At 40.6% G+C, this 22,036-nt stretch overlaps 1 protein-coding gene across 1 annotated transcript; it reads right to left on the bottom strand.

Annotated features, from left to right (window-relative positions):
- Positions 1 to 1,391: 1,391 nt before the first annotated feature.
- On the bottom strand, positions 1,392 to 19,655 carry LOC131810838 (myosin regulatory light chain 12B). Its single transcript, XM_059138713.1, has 4 exons — positions 19,516 to 19,655; positions 6,031 to 6,229; positions 3,083 to 3,244; positions 1,392 to 1,820 (listed from the first exon to the last, which is right to left on the bottom strand). The coding sequence occupies exons 2-4, from the start codon at positions 6,212 to 6,214 to the stop codon at positions 1,648 to 1,650; spliced, it is 519 nt and encodes a 172-aa protein (XP_058994696.1). The 5' UTR covers positions 6,215 to 6,229; positions 19,516 to 19,655; the 3' UTR covers positions 1,392 to 1,647.
- Between the last annotated feature and the right edge of the window lie 2,381 nt (positions 19,656 to 22,036).

The raw sequence follows: 22,036 nt of genomic DNA, 5'->3' as shown, positions 1-22,036 counted from the left end.
GTGGCTGATCAGTCTTGGTTTAATGACGGTCAAGACTGTCACGGTAGATTTTTCCCCTTTCCTTAATGACATTCAGCGATCCTCCACCTGGTGTGACGCTGCATGGTGACTTGAAGCTTGGACAGTTGCTTTAGATCTCACTAAAAAAAGCAGGAATAACACTTGCCCTACCTACCTTGTGTGCTGTGAGGATTTGATAATAAAGGTGAAAGATCTCCTGAAGTGAGAGCACTCTACTAGACCGTGACAATGAAACTGCTCTCTCATTTTAAAGATGATGAAAAGGAACCCCTCAAATATTAAGTGGCAATATGTGGCCAGGACTTGCCTACCATACCAAGCTCTAAGGTACAAATATTAAATGATATGAAAATGCATTCATTTGCAGCAGATAAAATACCAATACAACACTTTTAAGAGGGAATAGATAGTTGAACAAGACTGGGAAATTTTTTATTTTTTTCCTTTTCTAGGTTTTCCTCTCTAACTTTACACATGGCATGGCCTTGAGGATTTTCAATGAGCTCTGAAACAGCCACGTCTGTTTTCTAGTCCTTGCTATAGCCTATAGTCTATACACCACACGAACACCCTTCACACATAATCTTGCTTAAAATCGTTTGTCTTCTATTTTTTAACGTGATACTTCTCTGAAATTCTGTTCAAATAACCAATTTCCACAAATTAATTCAAATTTCAATGACTGCAAAATCATGTTAGAGTGTAAAGGAAATGTCTTGACCTTTTAGGTGTTTGGGGCTTTTCACAGAGAGCAGAGGGTTCCAGGACTATAAGCTCTGGAGTCAGGCCCCCAGGTTGTAATCCTCTTACTTACTCTAGTGACTCAATCACTCAACTCTGCAGAGCTCAGTACCCCCACCTGAAACACAGAGCTAACAAAAATCTGTCTCACAAGGTCACTGGGAAGATTCAGTGAAAAAAATCACCCCCATGTGGTGCTTTATATACAGTAAATGTTATAATAACTATTCTTTTCTTCAGAATTTTGCCTCTCCTTCTTAGGCTCTAAGATCCATAAAACGTTAAACATTTTCTCAGATATATCCTATATATATCATCCAATAGTTTAAACATCTGACTTACTATAAGTATGAAAAAAAGAAAGGCAATAAGTAGTTTTTACTGCATAATGTTAATTTGTACTTAGAAGTTCTGAAGAACACTGTCTCACATTAAGTGAAAAATCAGCTTTACCATGAAATTTGAATGTGAAGTTGAAAATCTGAAGAAAGAAAAAAAAAGACTACCCCCAATTACCACTTGTTTAACTTTCTATTATATTTCATTTGAGTCAGCATAATCTTTATTTCAAAATAATGTTTTTATTATATAAAAATGTAAAAATCCAGCAAAACCAGAAATACCGGATATATTTTCCTGGGCTTTCACATTTGTTGATTTTTATTCGCAATCTCTTTTTCAGCACAATTTACAACCTCAACCCCATTTGCAGTTTGATTATACAAGTGCTAAGTGGCAGAAAGGTCTAGAATAAATACATCAAAAAAAGAGGCCAAGCCGTGAAACTAAGTTGCATGCAACAGGTCTCTATGAGGGTGGGGGAAAGTGTCTAGGAAATAAAATGGAGTAAGACAAAGCAATTGGAAGGTTTTAGCTAAAGTTCTTTCAATCATCTTTGTCTTTTGCTCCATGTTTAAGGATGCGCGTGAATTCGATATAATTGAAATTTCCCTTTTTGTCGATAGGTGCTTCTCTGTACAGCTCATCCACCTCCTCGTCTGTAAACCGATCTCCCATGGTTGTCAGCAGCTCTCTCAGGTAATCTTCCTGGATGGTGCCTGGCAGGCAGGAGACAGAAGGAGTCACGAATACTTCCTGGCACTTTAATGGTTCATTTCTAAACTAGGTCAGTGTTGCAAAATACTTCAGAATATCCACATTTACATGAACAAAGTAAATTAGTACGCTAAGGCAGTATGTAACTATATCATTATGTTTGCCTATTAATTTTGAGTTCTTTCATTTCAGAATTAAAAAAAAAATTATTTATTTGAGAGAGAGTATGAGCAGGGGACGGGTAGAGGAAGAGGGAGCAAATCTCAAGCAGACTCTGCATCAAGCACAGAACCCAACATGGGGCTGAATCTCGGGACCCTGAGATCATGACCTGAGCTGAAACCAAGAGTCGGAAGTTTAACCAAGCTTAACCCAGGCGCCCCTAGAGTTCTTTCATTGTAAAAGCACAGTTAATACCTTATAATGCTTACAAAATTAATTTGAAGCAAGTGTTTTCTAGAGGAGGAAAAAGAAAACCCTCTGTATTTCAGAGATGTAGACAGCTGCCCAGAAAAAAGACCAAATGTGCATGAGGGACAGTGCAGTTGTGACAGGTAGAGACAGGAAGTAGGAAGGAGGGTGCCAGGTGTATCTGAGGAAGTGTGCAGGTGGCTGAGGAGAGGGTTAAGAGAGAAGAAAAGGGGAAATGAGAGGAGTAAGAAATGTGAATAGCAAGGCTTTATACTCTTTAAAATGAGAAAAAAAAAAAGATTTTAACTGTTCAAGTAACTTAATTATACTTTTTAGTGAGATTTACAGTCACTTAAAGAAGTTGTTTTCATTGTCTAAAAAAATACTATTTAACAGACAATTCCCCATGTGGCTTTCAGGCAGCTCCGAACCAAATTCAAAGATTAATATCATAAACTGGGCAGCTTTATGACCTATATGCCCATGACCTCCCATTCGTGGTCATATTATACTATTATAAATGGTAGTTTATTCATTTTTTTTTAAAGTTTTATTTTAAAAAAATGAATAAACTACGCCTGGGTGGCTCAGTTGGTTGAGCGACTGCCTTCGGCTCAGGTCATGATCCAGGACTTCCGGGATCGAGTCCTGCATTAGGCTCCCAGCTCCTTGGGAAGTCTACTTTTCCCTCTGACCTTCTTTTCTCTCATACTCTCTCTCACTCATTCTCTCTCAAAATAAATAAATAAAATCTTTTAAAAAAAGTTATATTTTACTCATTTTTTTCATTTCCTAAAAAGTGTTTCATATAGTTTGGAATGAGGGTGGGCATGAACAAATAAAGAGCACTCACCAGTTGCTTCTTCATCAAAGCATGCAAAAGCGTTTCTGATGACATCTTCTGGATCTGTGCCATTTAACTTCTCACCAAACATTGTGAGGAACATGGTAAAATTTATGGGCCCTGGAGCCTCATTCATCATGGCCTCAAGGTATGCATCGGTTGGATTCTTCCCTAGAAGATTTCACATTTTAATGTTTAAGGACAAAGAACTAATTTCAATACATAATTATTTTGCTACTGCCTTGCTCCCCAGTATATTTTTAAATTACATCATCATCACATGGAACTATTTTTTCAATTAACTTGCATTAAGAACGTTTTAAAAAAAGACAGTTTATAACAATGTAAAAAATCTTTGCTATATCATTATAAAAATGTATTGTGGGCACAGGTTGAATGTTTTTCATTCACGATACTTTCGGCAAGCTTTCTTTCACTATTTTCATCAAAAACAGGTACCTGAGGGACACCTGGAGTGGCTCGGTCAGTTAAGCGTCTGCCTCTGGCTCAGGTCATAATCTTGGGGTCCGGGATCAAGCCCCACATTAGGACCCTGCTCAGTGGAGAGCCTGCTTCTCCCTCCCCTTCTGCCTCTCCCCCGAGCTCATGCTCTCTCTCACAAATAAACAAACTAACAAAAATAGCCCCCCAAATACAGGCACCTGAAATGACACAGGTAATGACACATTTCTGCATCTTGAATGTCAATAATGTTAAAAGTCCATCATGGCACTTCGAAGCCTGTTGCTTAAAAAATTGAAATATTTGTATTTCCAATTGTGGCACAGTTGCCCATAACTGGTATGCATCAAAAATTTTATTTAGTAAGCTGGTCATTTAAGCCAAAATTATTAGGTTGGTTTAGAACCGAGAGCTCACTTTGAACAATGTTATCTATTAGTCAGTTGCCAGACATCATTTACTCATATGGTGAAACTAGTTTAGTATTGCTCATAATGGGAAATCTTCACCTCAGTTTCAACGGAGACCAATTCTCCCTATGGAGGGAGAGTCCTGTGACCCTCTCTGTGAGGTCAGGAGAAAGTCCCCTGGACTGGCCAGTCTTGGCGGGAACAACAAAGCGCTTCTCTTGGTCCAGGCATTTTTGAGGCTCCCAAGGTGTAGGAAAAGCAGCTCTGAATAGAAGGTCTTGAATAGTGAGTTTGAATCCCAGTTCTGCCACTGACTGTGTGACCTGAGGAAAGGTGGCAGCTGTCTAGGATTTACTTTTTTTTTTTTAATTTGTAAAATGGACTGGTTAAACTTGGTATCTGAAAAGCCCCTTCCAACATTAAGTTTGTAATGATTCTCCAGGAAAAGTATATCTTAAGTTAGACATTCATATCTGAGGAAGCATCTGAATGTTACATCTAGCTAAGTGCTAATGACAGTCAAATCAAGAATTATGCTTTATATGTAGTTTTCCTCCTGGGAATTTGAGTGAAATTTAAATGCCAAGTAGGCACCTGTCTTACTGTATATTACCTGTCTCACTCATTATACCTGTTCAACATAAAAATATAAAAATGAGGCTAAAATTAGTTTCAAGATTCACTGAATAAGCGAAAGGAACTAAAAAATATCCACTTTTCTACCTTCATATTTAATCCAACTCTATAGCCATAGTTTTGGGGGAAAAATGTCTAAACTAAAGGTGTCAAGAAAATCTGGGTACTGAAAAGATGCAGGGACTTAAAATGAATTGGTTTAGGTTAAGCACCTATGGGCCCAATTCAGGGCATCCGATATAATTTGTTGATTTGAAAGGTAAATGAATACATATCTTTAAAAAGCATGGGTTCCCCAAAAATGGAAGACCCCAAAGTCAGTCTCTTCCTCTACTATCCCTCATTCACCCAACAAAAATAGAGCATCTACTATGAGCAGGGTACAGGCTTGAGTGTTCACTTTTTTTTTTGAAGATTTTATTTTTCTGAGAAAGAGAGAGAATGAGTAGGGATGGGGAAGATGGGGAAGAGGGAGAAGCAGGCTCTCCGCTGACCAAGGAGCCTAATATGAGGCTCAATCCCCAGACCCTGAGATCAAGACCTGGGCGGATACTTAACCAACTGACCCACCCAGGTGCCCTTAGTGTTCAGTATTTGTAATACAACTAAGTCCTTCAGTTTTACTCCACCACCTTTTTCATTAGTGACCTGCCCCAAAAGAGGACACTTAAGTTAAAACACTAGGGTCCAACCCACCTCCAAGTTAATAACTTATTTCAATATCTTGATTTTACTCTCACTCTGAATTAAGAAAATGTAAAATGTTAAAAATTGGTGCATCTAGGTAAAAATGTATGCATTTCCATCACACTGTTCTTTCAACTTTTTGCAGGCTTAAAAGTTTTCAAAATAATATTTTAGAAAAAAGAAATAAAATAGAGGAACAAAACTGTGTTCTGGTTACTAAGCAGAAAAGAATAACAACCTCTCTCTTTGCCCTCTCACCTCTGAACTGTCCTTTTTGGCTAATAGTCAAGAACAAGCAGAGAGCAGAGCCTAACTATAGGCTATCCCTGACCTGCACCCCTTCTTTCCCAGCAAGTCTACAGAGAACTAGGAGGCTCACCATTTCCAGCTGTAAAATCGCTGCTGACTTGGGGCAGAACGTGGAAGACCTTCCTTCTCATCCTTCTTTTTAAGATTATACCAAACAACAACAAAATCATACAAGGAATAATAAATTAACACCCATATAACCAGAATAACAAAGGGGCAGTTTGTTTGCTTTAAATCTTGTATCTTTATATTTTCTTTACCTTAATTGTAAGAAAATTATAAATAAAATCCTCTTGTGACTGGTCAGCCCCAACTTGGCACTTCCTACCTAGACATCTCTCACTAGGCCTTTGAGATAAGGAGAGAAAACTTACACATCACACAAAATATAATTCAAAAAACACTGAAATATTATTTTTGGGAGGTGGGCATATTAAGAATATAAAAGCCTACCTAGAGAAGCAAGCATATCATGCAAATCCTCCTTGTCAATGAAACCATCTCTGTTCTGATCAATCATGTTGAAGGCCTCTTTGAACTCCTGAATCTGTGACTGGTCAAACATGGCGAATACGTTGGATGTTGCGCGCTGGGGGCGCTTCTTGGTGGTCTTAGTCTTTGCCTTTTTGCTCGACATGGTGGCTGTTTAATTCTAGAGTTAAAAAGAAAAAACATGAAGCAAAAAAGAATGCATTACACATAAAACAAAACAAAAAAAGAACCTGTAACACCTCAAGTTAGTGAGTAAAAATTTCTTAATGTAGAATTATTACTTCAATTGTGTAGGAATACATTTCATTTTTATTTCCAATATCACAATTAAATGGTTAGGAAAAAGCAGTTTTGAAAAATTTAAGAAGCAGAATAGAAATCATTTAATAGCTTGCCTCCAAATTTCATGAGACTCATTTTTTTTAAGTGGAAATTAATTTAAAAATACACAGCAATAGCTAGCATTTATTGAGTAGCTTACTATGTGCCAAGTAGTGTTACGAGGATTTGGGGCTCCCCTAAAGAGAAAGACTCCAAAGCTGATATTTCATTTAACTTTTTACAAGGATCATCCTATTGGATCCTCCTAATAATCCACTGCAATAGGTACTCTTTTTACTCCATTTTTTACCAGTATTGCATAACCTCTCTAAGCCTTGGTTTTTCAAAACACAGTAGGAAAACCAGGGAACCTCACACAACCCTCAGTTTTATAGCAAAACAGCCTCTATTTCAATGCCAGTGAGACTTAAATGAGAAAACATTCACAAAGGAACTAGTATAGTCACTGTATGGTACATGTTCAAAAGGCTCTCATCTTAAAAAAATGATTAAAGCCTACTTTTTTTTTTTTTTTTTTAAATGATCTCTATACCTGACATGGGGCTTGAACTCACATGGTGCTTGAACTCAGGACCCCAAGATCAAGTCATATGCTCTATCAACCGAAGTCAGCCATGCAACCCCAAACCTACTCTTTAATCGTGCATCCCTTCTAGCTTCATCCTCATTTCCCCTTTCCTTTGACAAAATGTTTAGAATAGCAGTCTGATACTCTCAACTGTCTCCATTTTCTCATCTTTCCAGTCACTCCTCAATTCTCTATAATATGGTGCCAATGGTAGCTTCCAATACTCTGATGAAAGCCACCAATAATTTAGATGTCAAATAGGAGGTGCCTGGGTGGCTCAGCCAGTTACAAGTCCTACTCTTGATCTCAGCTCAGATCTTTGATCTCAGGGTTGTGAGTTCAAGCCCCATGTTGGGCTCCACACTGGGCATGGAGCCTACTTTAAAAAAAAAAAAAAAAAAAGTAAATGTCAAATAGCATGAACACATTTCATTCCATTTTTTATTATTTGCAGTTTTAAATAAACACAATGCAAAAATACCGTCAACTTTGGAATTAGAAAGTCCTAAATTCAAATCTCAGCTCCACCATTACTAGCTACTAGCTTGGAAAACCCAGAAAGACCAGATCAATTTTTCCATCCAATGTCTTCATAACTGCCCTATGAGATAGGTATTATCTAGGTTAAAATATAAAACCAATGGCCCTATGTAGTAAACAATTTTGCCCAAAGAGAGTCTTGGCCTTTGTCCTCTCTGCTTCTGGGAGGTAATCTCTAAGCCTGTGGAGTGTCCTGCCTATATCTGGGGTCTTGGGTCACATCAGACAATCTAACAATGTAATTTATTATGGGGGTTATGGGTCATGTTACCAATTTGACCTCCCAAGGGGCTAGAGACTAAGGTCAGCCACAGAGTAGCTAACAGTATCTATGTGGGGGAGCCCCAGTAAAAACTATGGCTATCAAGGATCAAGTGAGCTTTCCTAGTTAACAATACTCCATGTATACTGTCACATCTTGTTGCCAGGAGGAGTAACACTGTCCCTGGAAGAGGACAACTGGAGCTCTGCATTTGGAACACTCCTGGACTCTGCACCACACATCTCTTTCCTTGGCTGATTTTAATCTGAATCCTTTTACTGCAATAAACCATAACCAAGGATATAACAGCTTTCAATGAATTCTGTGAATTCTAGCAAAATTATCAAACCTGAGGGTTGTCTTTGGGGGCCCAAACTTGCGATTGGCATCAGAAACGAGGGTGGAAGGGGCGCCTGGGTGGCTCAGTGGGTTAAGCCTCTGCCTTCGGCTCAGGTCATGATCCCAGGGTCCTGGGATCGAGTCCCACATCCCGCTCTCTGCTCAGCGGGGAGCCTGCCTCCTCCTCTCTCTCTGCCTGCCTCTCTGCCTACTTGTGATCTCTGTCTGTCAAATAAATAAATAAACAAAATCTTTAAAAAGAAAGAAAGAAAGAAAGAAATGAGGGTGGTCTTGGGGACTTTGTTTCACTCTGCAGCCCCATAGTATGAAAGTAAATGAATGGCTGGGCAGTGGCTGACCAAGGCAATTTTGGACTTTGGTCTCTAGGACTTTTAGTGTTGAATTTTCTTTTCTTTCTTTCTTTTTCTTTTTTCTTTTTTTTTTTTTTAAGTAAACTCTATACCCTACATGGGGCTGGAACTCACAACCCCGAGATCAAGAGCTGCATGCTCTACCAACTGGGCCAACCAGGCACCCTAGTCTTGGGCTTTTAATCTACACTGTTTACTTCTCTTTCTTCAATTTAAAAAAAAAAAAAAAACCCAAAACAAACAAACAAACAAAAAAAAACCACCCTCCACCCCAACCCCAACCCTGGGTATTCTGAAGCTTGGCTTAGTGGTGCAAGTTTGAAGTACACCAGCCTTAGAATTCTTATTCTAAACAAAAAGTTCATATTCCAACACCTTCTCTACCCCATGTAAGTGTTAGTTTTCTCCTCTGTCCTGTAACAGTTTATTTGAGTTTAGTTATATTGAAGGTTAAATCAGAGACAGAATGTGGTCCACCAGCAAGGCACTTGTCTATGCTTTAATTCTTCTTCCTATTCCAAAACTAGTGATTACAACTTTTTTGTGCTAAAAATTCTGATTCTATTTAAGATATAATATGTACAAAAGACAGTAAATCTGAAGGCAAGTACTAGTTCTCTCAATATCTACAAATTATATTTGTAATAGACTCATTTAGAAAAACATCCCAGAGTAAATTTTTATTTTTATTAAAAATAGCCAATTGTGTCATGCTAACCCTATAGCTACCCCAAAAGTCTATAGTATTGAAACATTTCTGAAGCTTGGTTGGGGTTCTCCAAGAAGCTAATGCCAAGAAGGGATTAAATATGCAAAGGTTTTTATTAGGAGCAATTTCTGTGAGAGAACGGGAGGTAACCAGTAAGGCCAGAAATGTCACTAGATGGTAAGGCAAGTCTGACTCCAAAAGTGAAGGCAACAGGGAAGGAAGGTGACAAACAATCAAGGGCAATTCATCAACGGCCCTAATCAAAACAGATTACAGATCAGGTCATAAGCTCAATGTAATAACAGCATAATTTCTTCTAAAAAAGTTTTTCTCCCTGTACAATACACACACACACACACACACACACACACACATATATATGAGATACCTATATGCTACACACATACACATATATCAGCTGAAAAGTGAGGTAAAGTTGTAGCAAAGCAATCAATCTGAAAGGAACTATCCCCTCAAAAGAAACTACCATCCTCTTTCCCCTTTCCATCTGAGATAAGGATCTTGGCTTTCTCTACTTTCTTGCTTCCCACTCACTTTCAACCCATCACAACCTGGCTTTTTTTCCCCCTCTACTGCAACTGCTTTCAAACTGCCAAATCCAGTCTAACTCCTTGGATCACTCTGCTGTGTTTGACATCATTTTATGCCTCTTTTCTTTTTCTTTTTTTTTTTTTAAAGATTTTATTTATTTGACAGACAGAGATCACAAGTAGGCAGAGAGGCAGGAAGAGAGAGAGAGAGAGAGAGAGAGAGAGAGAGAGGGAGAGAGAGAGAAGGAAGCAGGCTCCCTGCAGAGCAGAGCGCCCGATGTGGGGCTCGATCCCAGGACCCTGGGATCATGACCTGAGCCGAAGGCAGAGGCTTTAACCCACTGAGCCACCCAGGTGCCCCTATGCCTCTTTTCTTCAGAGCCTTAACAACTCTTGGCCTTGGTGACCTGTCCAAGACAAACCATAAGAGCCTCTTAATATCACAAAACAAACTGGGGGGTGCTGGAGGGGAGGGGGCTGGGAAGGATGGGGTGGCTGGGTTATGGACATTGGGGAGGGTATATGCTATGGTGAGTGTGTAAAGTGTGAAGTGTGTAAGCCTGACGATTACAGACCTGTACCCCTGGGGCTAATAATACATTATCTGTTAATAAAAAATAAAAAAAATTCTAAAAAAAAAAATTAAAGAAATGAACTGTCCAAAATGGAAAAGGGCAAGTTTCCCAACCTTGAAGACATTCCGTTATAACAAGGGAGATTTTTTAAAAAAAAGAAAAGAAAAAAAAATTATTTCGAGAGAGAGAGCACAAGCAGGGGCAAGAAGCAGAGGGACAGGGAGAAGCAGCAGGAAGCCGGACATGGGGCTTGATCCCAGGACTCCAGAATCATGATCTGAGCTGAAGGCAGACGCTTAAATGACTAAGCAATCCAGATGCCCCACAAGGGAGACTCCTAGTGATATTGGAAAGGTTGGCTTATGTACAATGCTACATTTGACTTGATGATACCAATTTACTCTTCTCTGTTCTACTTCTATGACTGGTCCTCCTCCATTTCTTGTTAGGCTTTTATCTTCACTCACCTACATATTCATGTTTCCCAATATTCTAGCAGTCCATGGCTTATTAAAATTCTTTCCATCCTGCTTTCCTTGAATGATCTCATCAACTCTCACTGGTCTGACAACAATGATGACTACCAAGTCTGTATGTTCAGGCCTGACCTTTCCCTTGGGCTGCAGACTCTTTTTTTTTTTTTTTTTTTTTAAAGATTTTATTTATTTATCTAACAGATAGAGATTACAAGTAGGAAAGAGAGCCAGGCAGGGAGAGAGAGGAGGAAGCAGGCTCCCCGCTGTGCAGAGAGCCTGATGTGGGGCTCCATCCCAGGACCCTGGGATCATGACCTGAGCCGAAGGCAGAGGCTTTAACCCATTGAGCCACCCAGGCGCCCCTGGCTGCAGACTCTTAATACCCAATTGCTTGTGAAAGGCACCCATCTGGACACCCCACAGACACTCATAATCAATGTGTTGAACACCGAATTCATTATCTTCCTGTTTCTAAATTTTCTTAGCTTTCTGTCTTCTCTCAGTTAATGACACCATCATTTACCAATTCGCCAAGCCATAAACCTAGAGTCATTCCCAACTCCTCCCTCTCCCTGGTGAATCAACCCTTGCTTCTTGAATATTTCTCAGGCTAGCTCATCTTCCTCATTCCTCTCCCACCACCCTAAACTGGGTCTTCATTATTTCTGTGTAGAATATTTCTATAGCCAAATAATATATCTTTTTGCTTTTTCATCCCTCTACACTGCCTTTTACATTCCAGCCAGTGGTGTCGAACATATGAATATGACCTTACCTTTCTCTTAAAAATCTTCTTTGGCTCCCCACTGCATATAGTGGAAAGTTTAAGTTCTTAAGCATGGTCTTCCAGGTCCTCCTTTCCATACACTAGAATGACTTCTTGTCACTGCTTGTATGGAACCATGCAGCTTCTTACTTTGTGTACTTCTGTTCTTGCTATTTTTCCAGCCCCCAAATGCTTTAAGACCAGCGAGAAAATTAAAGGTTTACTTAACTTAGGGCTCCAATACCATTTACTGAGTGACTCATGTGCTAGGCACATTATGTGCGTTAAACTTAACATACCTGCTTTACAAATATGAAGAAACTGAAGATCGAAGCTATTAAAAAACTTTCCCAAGGTCACCTAGTGGCAGAGCTGGGATCCAAACCCCATTTATTAAAGGTTATTTTTACCTTTATATTACTCACTTTGTACTATATGTTCTAATCATTTTACCACAATTTTTTTTTTTTTTTTTTTTTTTTTGACAGAGATCCCAAGTAGGCAGAGAGGCAGGTAGAGAGAGAGGGAGGGGGAAGCAGGCTCCCTGCTGAGCAGAAAGCCTGATGTGGGGCTCCATCCCAGGACCCTGGGGTCATGACCTGAGCTGAAGGCAGAGGCTTTAACCCACTTCAGCCACCCAGGCGCCCCTTACCACAAAATTTTTAAAAAACTTTCAATACTGACCCTTTTAAAAAAAGATTTTATTTATTTATTTGAGAGAGAGAGAGAGTGTGTGCAAGAGGGTAGGGGGAGAAGGAGAGAGAACTTCAAGCATATTCCTCCCTGAGCAGGGAGCCCCGTGTGGGGCTCAATCTCACAACTCTGAAATCATGACATGAGCCAAAATCAAGATGAAAACACTTAACTGGGGGCGCCTACTTGTGATCTCTGTCTGTCAAATAAATAAATAAAAATCTTTAAAAAAAAAAAAAAAAAAGAAAAGAAAACACTTAACTGAGTCACCCAGGCATCCCTCCCCTCCTCTCTCCCAATGATTTCTGAGCAGTGACTTTCCTTTGAATTCAATTCCTCGAGTTTTCAAATAAATTCAGACAATAACTGGGGAAACCAACGTACAGAATAGAACTGCATAGTGGAACGGACTGTGTAATCTAGATTAATTTAAAGTGACAGTATTCCCTACCAGTCATGGCCCTGGTTTGACATCATAAAGGCTTGAAACTTTTACCTTGGACTGTCAAATTAATGTTTAACCTATACATGTTAAAGAGAAAACAATAATCCAACCCTATCCATAAAACTATAATTACAGAAAAAAATGCATACAGACCAGCATATAATGTAATCAAGAGCTCTCAACAGCAGTAAAAATTTCTCATTTCCTCCTCAAAATTTTTATTTCATTATTTTGGTAAATTTCTCATATAGTGTGAACTAAAGGTTATATGTCCTGGTGACAGAGTTTACAAGAAGGGCGGGGATATAGGAATACTGGTATATGTGGCTGTGGTGTCAATGTATTTACATAATAATCTACATGTCTGCAAAACACTTGCAATACTGATGTATAAATCAAATCATGGGCACGATAATCACTAATAACAGAAACTGCTTATGAACTTCATCAGCCTATATGACTTTATTGGCTTTATGGGGCATATTCTGGCAGCTACCTAGGACATTCCTTTGAGGCTTCTTCCTTTAAGTGTTTTAAGTCAGTTGGTTGCTCTCGCCATATGGCAAGTAAAAATTCTCTCACGGCAGTTCACCTTCTGGTCTCAATCTTGGCTGCACATTAGAATCATCTTGGAAGTTTAAAAAAATTGATGCCTAGGTCCTAGTCTGCTCTAACCCAAACTGAGTGATGATGGGTGGGGCCCAGTGACTGCTATTTTAAAAAGTGCATTGGGCGATTCCATGCAGGAGGGTTGAGAATGAAAATTAACCATTTAGAAGGCACTATTTATGTACTGAGTCCCTTCAGTTTTAAAAATTTGGTCATTATGTTTTAATGGAGATGTTAGAGACCTGGATACTAATGCCAGTTCTGTCATTCACAAGTTACATGACCTTGGGTCATTTTGGCTTTCCTAAGCCTCATTGTCCTCATCTATAAAATAAAAGAAGCAGATCAGAAGTCACAAACTGCAGCTACCAACTATATGCAATTTTCAGGGAGGTTCATTTAATTTTCCCAGGGGTGATTTTTTAAAATGCCGTTTTATTTTATTTTTTTAAAGATTTTATTTATTTATTTGACAGACATAGATCACAAGGAGGCAGAGAGTCAGGCACAGTGAGAGGAGGAAGCAGGCTCCCTGCTGAGCAGAGCCCAAAGCGGGACTTGATTCCAGGACCCTGGGATCATGACCTGAGCTACAGGCAGAGGCTTTAAGCCACTGAGTCACCCAGGCGCCCCTAAAATGCCTTTTTAAGTAACTGAATTAGTTTGGCAACATTTTAAAAAGCTGAATACTTTAATAAAAACAAATTTCAGACATCTTGAAAAACTGTATAAGGGGTCACTTGACCGGCATTCCCATGTTCCTGTAATAAATGAGTATTCAGTAAGCAATTCCCACTACTCCCTACAGCTTCCTGTCACAGCTGGAATTTGTTTATGACTGAGAGCCTCTGAGAGCTCTGAACTTGTTCCTTGGCCTCCAAGAGCATCTGAACTTGTTCCTTGGCTCCAATGGTATCAAACTCCAAGATGGCCCTGTTGCCCTTGTGCAATCCCATCCAACAGTGAAAAGGGCTGACCTGTGTAGGGAGGTAAAATAATCTTCCTTCTACCCTTCTGACTTCTTGGCTGACACTTCTGTAATTATAGAGTCACAAGAGACAAACAGAAATTTACTAACATGTATATATATGGGAGATACCCAGGCAAAAGCCTATTCTGAAATGTAACTTAGAAGTCAGCTTAGACATCATCTCCAGCTAAAGACAAAGGGGGAAGTATGTGTGAGGGGAAGAGGCTAGTTGCAGAAGTTGCACAGTAAACAGGGTAAGGCTTGCCATGTAGGCTAAAGTCAGGGTTTTCTCCACTGATAAAAGTCTAAAGTTGTCTCCAGAGGGTAATCTTTGTTCTTGGAGGGGAGGAAGGACACCGTTGTACATTTATGTCCTGCTTTTAGGCAACTAGGACAGAGAGCTTTTCTTTTGTCGGTTTCTTCAACTGCCTTCAGCTCAAAACAATCTGTATGCCAAAGTAGCTTATTTTGCAGTGGCATATTCTGCTACTCTTCATAACCAATAGGATATTGCAAAAATGATGGTGTGTGATCTCGTAATATACCTTCTGCCTTGCTCTTCCTCAAACTACTCAATCTGGGGCAAGCCAGCACCAGGACACAAGGGCCCTACAGAGCCCTATGGAAAGGTCCATGTGCAGGGAAGTGAGGCCCCCCGCCAGGAGTCAACACCAACTTGCCAGCCATGTGTGTCAGCCATCTTGGATGCTGCTCTTCTTTCAAATGATTGCAAATCCAGGTGACACTCAGACTACAACCTCACGAGACTCAAAACCACTAGCTAAGCTGCCTTGGGATTCCAGACCCTTGGAAACTGTTTATTGCTTTTTTAAGGTACCGAATTTGGGGTAATTGGTTATATAGTACTAGAAAACAAGTAAAGCCACTGTGTTTCTTTGGCCTCTTTAATATTTAAATAGGATAATGATTTATTTCAGAATTATGGCCACAGTCAAGTTTGTATTAGATAGGGAATTTTGATCCCAGGTTAGAAAATTTTAATTCCTTCTATTCTCCAAGTCTGTGGGCTCTTCTTTTTTAAAAAAAGATTTTATTAATTTTTAAAGTCATCTCTACACCCAATAGGGGGCACAAACCTACAATCCTGAGACCAAGATTTGCATGCTCTACCAACTGAGCCAACCAGGCACCCCTCATTTTTACCATTTTAAAAAGATTTTTCTAGTAATTTATAACCATTCCATATAGATTTTTAAATGTTAGGCCAGAGTTACTCATACTATTTAATTACTTTTTTTAAAAGTTTATTTATTTTTAAGTAATCTCTTCCCCAACGTGGGGCTCAAACTCATGATCTCCTGAGATCAAGAGCTGCATGCTCTGACTGAGCCAGCCAGGTGCCCCTTAGGTGGGTGCCTCTTTGAACTGCAACAGAGTCACCACTTCCTCAACATTCCCATCAACACTATCCTATTCTTCTGATGCCTATGCTGATTTTGCTAGTTCTTCCTGCTTCCTAATTGGAGTTTTTTCCAAAGATCTACTTGAACTATAGTGCCTTTCTCAGGTGCTGGTTGTAAAATCAGGAGCATAAAGCTTCCTTTCAAAAATGAGATAACTGGAGAGGGAAGGGGAGCTGATTTTGTGAGCAAAGTCATGATGAAGAGTTCAAGTTCCAGCCAAGCTCCAGCAGAATGGTAGTGGAGGCCCAGGGCCAGGATGCTTAGGGGATCTCCTCTAGCAAGGCCAATTTCTAAATAGAGGCACAAGGTGAGGCCTAACAGTAAATGAATGCAAAAAAGCACAGAGCGGTTCTGCTAAAAGTTAAGGTCATTTCTGATTTAGTTCTCATGCTCAGCATGGTCTGTCAGAAACTTTAGAAATTTCTCATGGATTCCCATGGTCATTATTGTAGTCAGGACTAATGTTAGTGCTAATTAGGAGGATCAAATGACTGGATACATGAGCAACAGTCTGAAAACAGCAATCATAAGGAGAATTTAGTATATAATCAAGCCAGAACAGTTCACAAAATTAACCTCATATACTTAATGACATATCACTGTTTTTATACTGCATATTTAGGCCAGTATGTAATCAGTTCAATAAATTATTATATCTATTATTTCTTTTACAGAGCCAAACACAATTTTTACAGCTTTCCTCTTGGTACCAGCTAAGCTTTCCTCATAGTATATGTATTTTAATATTTACCACATACATTATAATGCTGTCATTTTTAAATTACAGGTTTTATGATCATCCCAGCTGGCAATAAACTTTCCATCCCCTGAACTCCCATATATTATTTTGTTTTATTGCAGTGAAATTTATATATGGTAAAATGTAGAGATCTTAAAAATGAGTTTTTATAAATGTGAACCCCCATGTAACCACCATCCCAATGAAGTTATAAATGTTAACATCACTCCAGAAAGTTCTTTCCCAAGTCAATGACCCTCTCCCATAGGCAACCATTGCTCAGATTTCTATAAATCAGAAATTTATTTTTTAAAATATTTGAAAAGATTTTATTTATTTATTTATTTGACAGATGGAGATCACAAGTAGGCAGAGAGGCAGGCAGAGAGAGAGGAGGAAGCAGGTTCCCCACTGAGCAGAGCCTGATGTGGGGCTCGATCCCAGGACCCTGGGATCATGACCTGAGCCAAAGGCAGAGGCTTTAACCCACTTCAGCCACCCAGGCACCCCTATAAATCAGAAATTTATTAACTATAAATTAGTTTTGTCTGCCTTTGACATTTTTTTAAAAAAGATTTTATTTATCCATTTGACAGATAGAGATCACAACAAGTAGGCAGAGAGAGAGACAGGCAGAGAAAGAGGAGAAAGCAGGCCCCCCTCCGAGCAGAGAGCAGGATGCAGGGCTTGATCCCAGGACCCTGGGCAGAGGGGAGGGTCAAGGCAGAGGCTTTAACCCACTGAGCCACTCAGCGCCCCTGTCTTTGATATTCTTATAAATGGAATTATATTCTTTATTCCTGACTTCTTTCACTCAATATAATATTTCTGAGATTCATTTATCTTGTTGCTTTTATCAGTGGTTTATTCTTTTTTTTACTGCCTAGTAATATTCTCTTGCCATGTCATTTGCTTACACATTTTTGTGACCTTTTTACCTTGGATTGTATGGTATAATGGTGCCTTATATTCAGTAGGTACTCCATAAATATAAGTAAAGCAAATGCATACATATGCCTCCTTCCTATCACAAACTGAGATACATATACATATATAAGGTAGATCCTGGATCTGACTCCCAAAATAATCTTTTCTCTATGGTCTATCCATAGTTCAGCATTAACTCTACTGGAGTCTTCCCCAAGAGATCCTCAACAAAACTTGCAAGCTAACCCCTGTTCCATATCTGGGGGAAACAACACAGATAACAGACAATAACTGAGTGCTAAATATGTGCTAGCTCTTGGTCTAAGCATTTCACATATATTAACATATTTAACCCTCTGAATTAATGATATAAGTGCTGTGATCTCCATTTCTCAAAATTAGGGCAAAGAGAATAAACAATTTGCCTACAGCCACACAGTTAGAAAATGGTAGAGTTTATATTTTGTATCTGTAATCAGGAAGTCTAGCTCCAGAGCTTGTACCTCTGGCCCTTAATATCCTATATATATAGACAGCTCAAATTCTCTATCATGAAAACATGGATAGCTGGTTGGGGGTACCAAGCAATGTTACCACACAGCTAAAATGCAGAATAAGGAAAATACGAAAGGTGCTGGCAATGAAACTCATCCCCAGATACCTGATGTCTTTGAATCCTAGAAAGGAGGGGCAACCAGCCCTATTTATAGGCTCTTTTAGTTCCTAATACAATGACCTTCACCTGGGGATCTATCCTTCAGAAGTTTCAGTTCATCCTGTCCAAATTCAGTCTCATGAAAGCATAAATGAATATCAAGCCAGCCATTATAAAAGTTGTTTCATTTCAACAGAGCTGAACAAACAAAAAGCTGTGCACTTAGTTACGAGGTCCAGCGGGGTCCACCTAATGCTTACAGAGAAAATGGACGGCACATGTGAATCCTTCAAGTGACCTTGGGCAAATTATCTCACTTCTCTGGGTTTCAGTTTCCTCAACTATAAAATTAAAGATAATCTATAAAACAGATAATGTATTTCACAAGATAATCTGTAAAGTTCTTTTGAATTCAAAAATGTTATGATTCTTCTCTTATCAAAAGACCATTCTAAATCCATCTTAAACAAAGGCTGCCAAACTAATCCTCTAAACACCCCCTTTCTTCATATTACTCCCTTTCTAAAGAATCCAAAATGACTGCCTAATGCCTCTTACATAATCTCTTATTTCTCCGTCAAGTTTTCAGGACATCTGTAAAAACGCCTCACTTATTTACCTACCTACCCTTATATCCAGCTATTATTCATTATATTTCTTGTTCCATTCAAGCTAGTCTATCCCCCCGCGGCCTCTTTCTCACACAACACAATTCCCACTTTTTCAGCTTTTAGTCTTGTTACCTCCCACCACAGATCCTGCCAGAAATACTTAAGTTCTACCTCCTAGGGCTAAATCCAAGGTCTTCAATAAGGTCATAATTCTTTCTCCAGGAAATCTTTCTTGACTTTTGTTATTCGTCCTTTTCTTCAATCAACACGAACGAACTAAATCTTTACAAGATGCAAGACACAGTGAGAGTTACAACTCCTGCGGAAATCCTTACATTTTAGCCTGTACCAACCATGCACCCCGACACAGGTGCTCTAATAGTTTCCTCGGACACTTCATCTAAGGCAAGAAGCAGGCACCAGTAGACTCCTACCCACCAAAGCACCTTAGCACCATGTCGGGACACAGAGCAGGTGTTCAACACCTTCATTGGTCGACTGGGCCCGCGAGGGCAAGGCGCTGGCAGCGGAGCCTCCGGGAGGTCGGAGGCACCAGGTGGGTGAAGTCAGCCGGGTGACGGAAGGGCTGGTCTACCCTCTGCTGGGGACCCAGCCACCTCTTCCGACAGGGCGTCTCCCCAGCCAGGCCTCATCTGCCCGGCCGCTGCCCGGCTTCTCAACTTCCAGACGGAGGCCGGGCCGCTGCCAAGACCTTCTCGCCCACCCTTCTCGCCCAACCTGACAGGTCCCGCAGTCCCCGGCCCCCTGCGCCCCGGCCCCTTGGGGCGGGGTCCGGCGGCGGGCGCTAGACCGGAAGGGAGGAGGGACGGACGCGGCCCGAGGGGTGTCGTGCGCGGGGGCAAGTGCCACTCACCGCCGCCAGACACCAGAACCCGGGCTGCCCTGCGCGAGACGAGGTGCGACGGCGACGATGGCTGGGCTGCGGCGCGACAGTGGCGGCGGCCGGCACTTCCTGCCTGGAGAGGTGGACCGGAAAGCGCACCGGAAGGCGCGGCTGGATCCAACTCGGGACGGGGGGGATGCGAGAGGTGTTCTCGCTCAAAACCGAGAGAAGCGCACTCTGTGGACCGCGGAGCCGGGCTAGGGCCGGCGAACACAGCCTGGCCTTTAGTTGTCTTCTGTGGCCTATGGGATCTGCAGCTGCATCCCCCCTTTGCGTGCTGCTGCAGGCCCGCGGCCCGCCCTCCTCCCCCGCCCGGCACGGCGAGTTCCCGCGGCCCTTCCGCATTCCCCGGCTGCGGGGCGCCGGTCCGGTCCAGGAATTTGACCTGGTGGGGCAGGGCGGGGCTCGCTGTGATCCCTCAGGATTTGGGGGGTCCCCCGGCGCCAGAAGCCGCCCACCCTGGACTCTCAGAGTTAGCACGGGGAAGTAAAGCTCGCGTAGTTCCATTTGAACTTGAGGTAAAACAAGTGATTGTTTAGGGTGCGTCCCACGTAATACGGAAGGTAAGAGGGCGGCGGCCGGGCGGACCCTGCCTGCTGGAAAACCCTTTCTTTTTCAACGGGGCTCCGACCGGAGCTTTTCTACCGTCACATTTTAAGGTTTACCGCCTTACAGACCACGGCCAGCCTATGACCGTTTCACTCCCCTTCCAACCACAAGAAAGTCTTATTCAAAATACTTGTTTTCCGTTGGGTCGATAGATGACAAAATTGCACACACACATACTTGCAAGCGCTCACACATTATAAAATGTTCTTCGTCAAAACAGGAAACCACGAAGCTACGTTATTCAAGGTTTGTTCTAAATAGTGTTTGTGCCCATAACCTTCAGTTCCCTCACTTGGAATAATAGAGATGAATAGCACTGTCTGGGTAATGGAGAGTAAGTCAACTCAATACCAAACCTTTATTGAGCACATGTGACTGAAAGTGTGACAGATGTTGGGGGGAGAGGAATAAAAATGCCTTTTATATTCTAGAAGTCTTTGATGAAAAATTCCTTGATAGTAGGAGCGATGGATTCAGTATTCTATAGTAGTTCTTAAACAACAGCCCTGCAAGCGATGGATTCAGTATTCTATAGTTCTTAAACAGCCCTGCAAGCAAAACCTGAAGGGCTTTGGAAGATTCTTGAGCCCCAACCCCAGATATTCAGATGTAGTAGGTCGAGGCTGGGGCCGTAATTTACATTTCTAATAAGCACCCTGGGGATGCTGATGCTGTGGTCCAGATCATTACAGACTGCATTTTTCTCATAATTCGAAAAGCAATTTATGAAGTCACATCTGCTTCTAAATATTTACTTTCCCTTGGCTTCAGTCTGCTCTTTGGTTTAATAGTGTCATTTTTAAATTCTACTCGGAATCAAAAGATTTTGGCTTCCTTTCCTTAGGTCTATGTCGTAGAGTTCTTCAAGAGGTTTATTACCATCCTATAGCCCTCATTTTGGCCACCTTAATTAAGACCCTGACTGTACCTTGACTTTTTGATCTCCATATTTCTTTATAGAATTGTGCTTTTCAGTATAATGGTCATTAACTACATGTGGCTATTTAAATTGAAATTAAAAACTCTATTCTTGGGGCACCTGGGTAGCTCAGGTGGGTTAAGCCGCTGCCTTCGGCTTGGGTCATGATCTCAGGGTCCTGGGATTGAGTCCTGCATCCCTGCATCGGGCTCTCTGCTCAGCAGGGAGCCTGCTTCCCTTCCTCTCTCTCTGCCTGCCTCTCTGCCTACTTGTGATCTCTGTCAAATAAATAAATAAAATCTTAAAAAAAAAAAACTCTATTCCTCAGTTTTATTAGATATATTTTATGTGCTCAATAGTCACATGTGGCTAGTGTCCTTATTGGAAAGTACAGAGGGGATTTCTATCATCACAAAGTTCTACCAGAGAGCCCTGTTCTAAACCATAATTCTAGGGTATACTGTTTTCTAGATTCAAAAGAAAAATGTAATATTTATTAATGAAAAGCTGACTATCTTAATATCTAGCATTTAGGTAATGGCTAATTAAAGCATATCCTTGTCAAAGATAATTGTGGTCATTGAAAAGAATGGTTAAAAATAAAAATGGTGGCTTTACCAAAATATGAAAAGTAAGTTAAGGTGAATTAAACTAAAAAACAAACTGTATATTCATTACAACCATAAAATGTATGTGGATAAATAAGAGACGTTATGGCGTTATTTGAGTAGGCAGATAGAATCTAAGGTAAAAGGATACAGGGACTTGGACATTCAAGATCAAGTGGAAATGGGAGAAGTAGGATTGGGAAAACTGGGCATTTCTTCCATGTGATGAGTTCTGGCAATGCCTTCAAGGACAATAAAAAGCCATGTTTCAGGGAAATCAAGAAATTGTACACTTAAGGAAGACGTAGAAAGATACAAGTCTACATATTGGATCTACCTAGGAAATCTAAAGTGA

The sequence above is a fragment of the Mustela lutreola genome, chromosome 11 (assembly GCF_030435805.1).
Source record: "Mustela lutreola isolate mMusLut2 chromosome 11, mMusLut2.pri, whole genome shotgun sequence".
NCBI classification, from domain to species: Eukaryota; Metazoa; Chordata; class Mammalia; order Carnivora; family Mustelidae; genus Mustela; species Mustela lutreola.
This window is presented reverse-complemented; position numbering and strand designations above follow the sequence as displayed.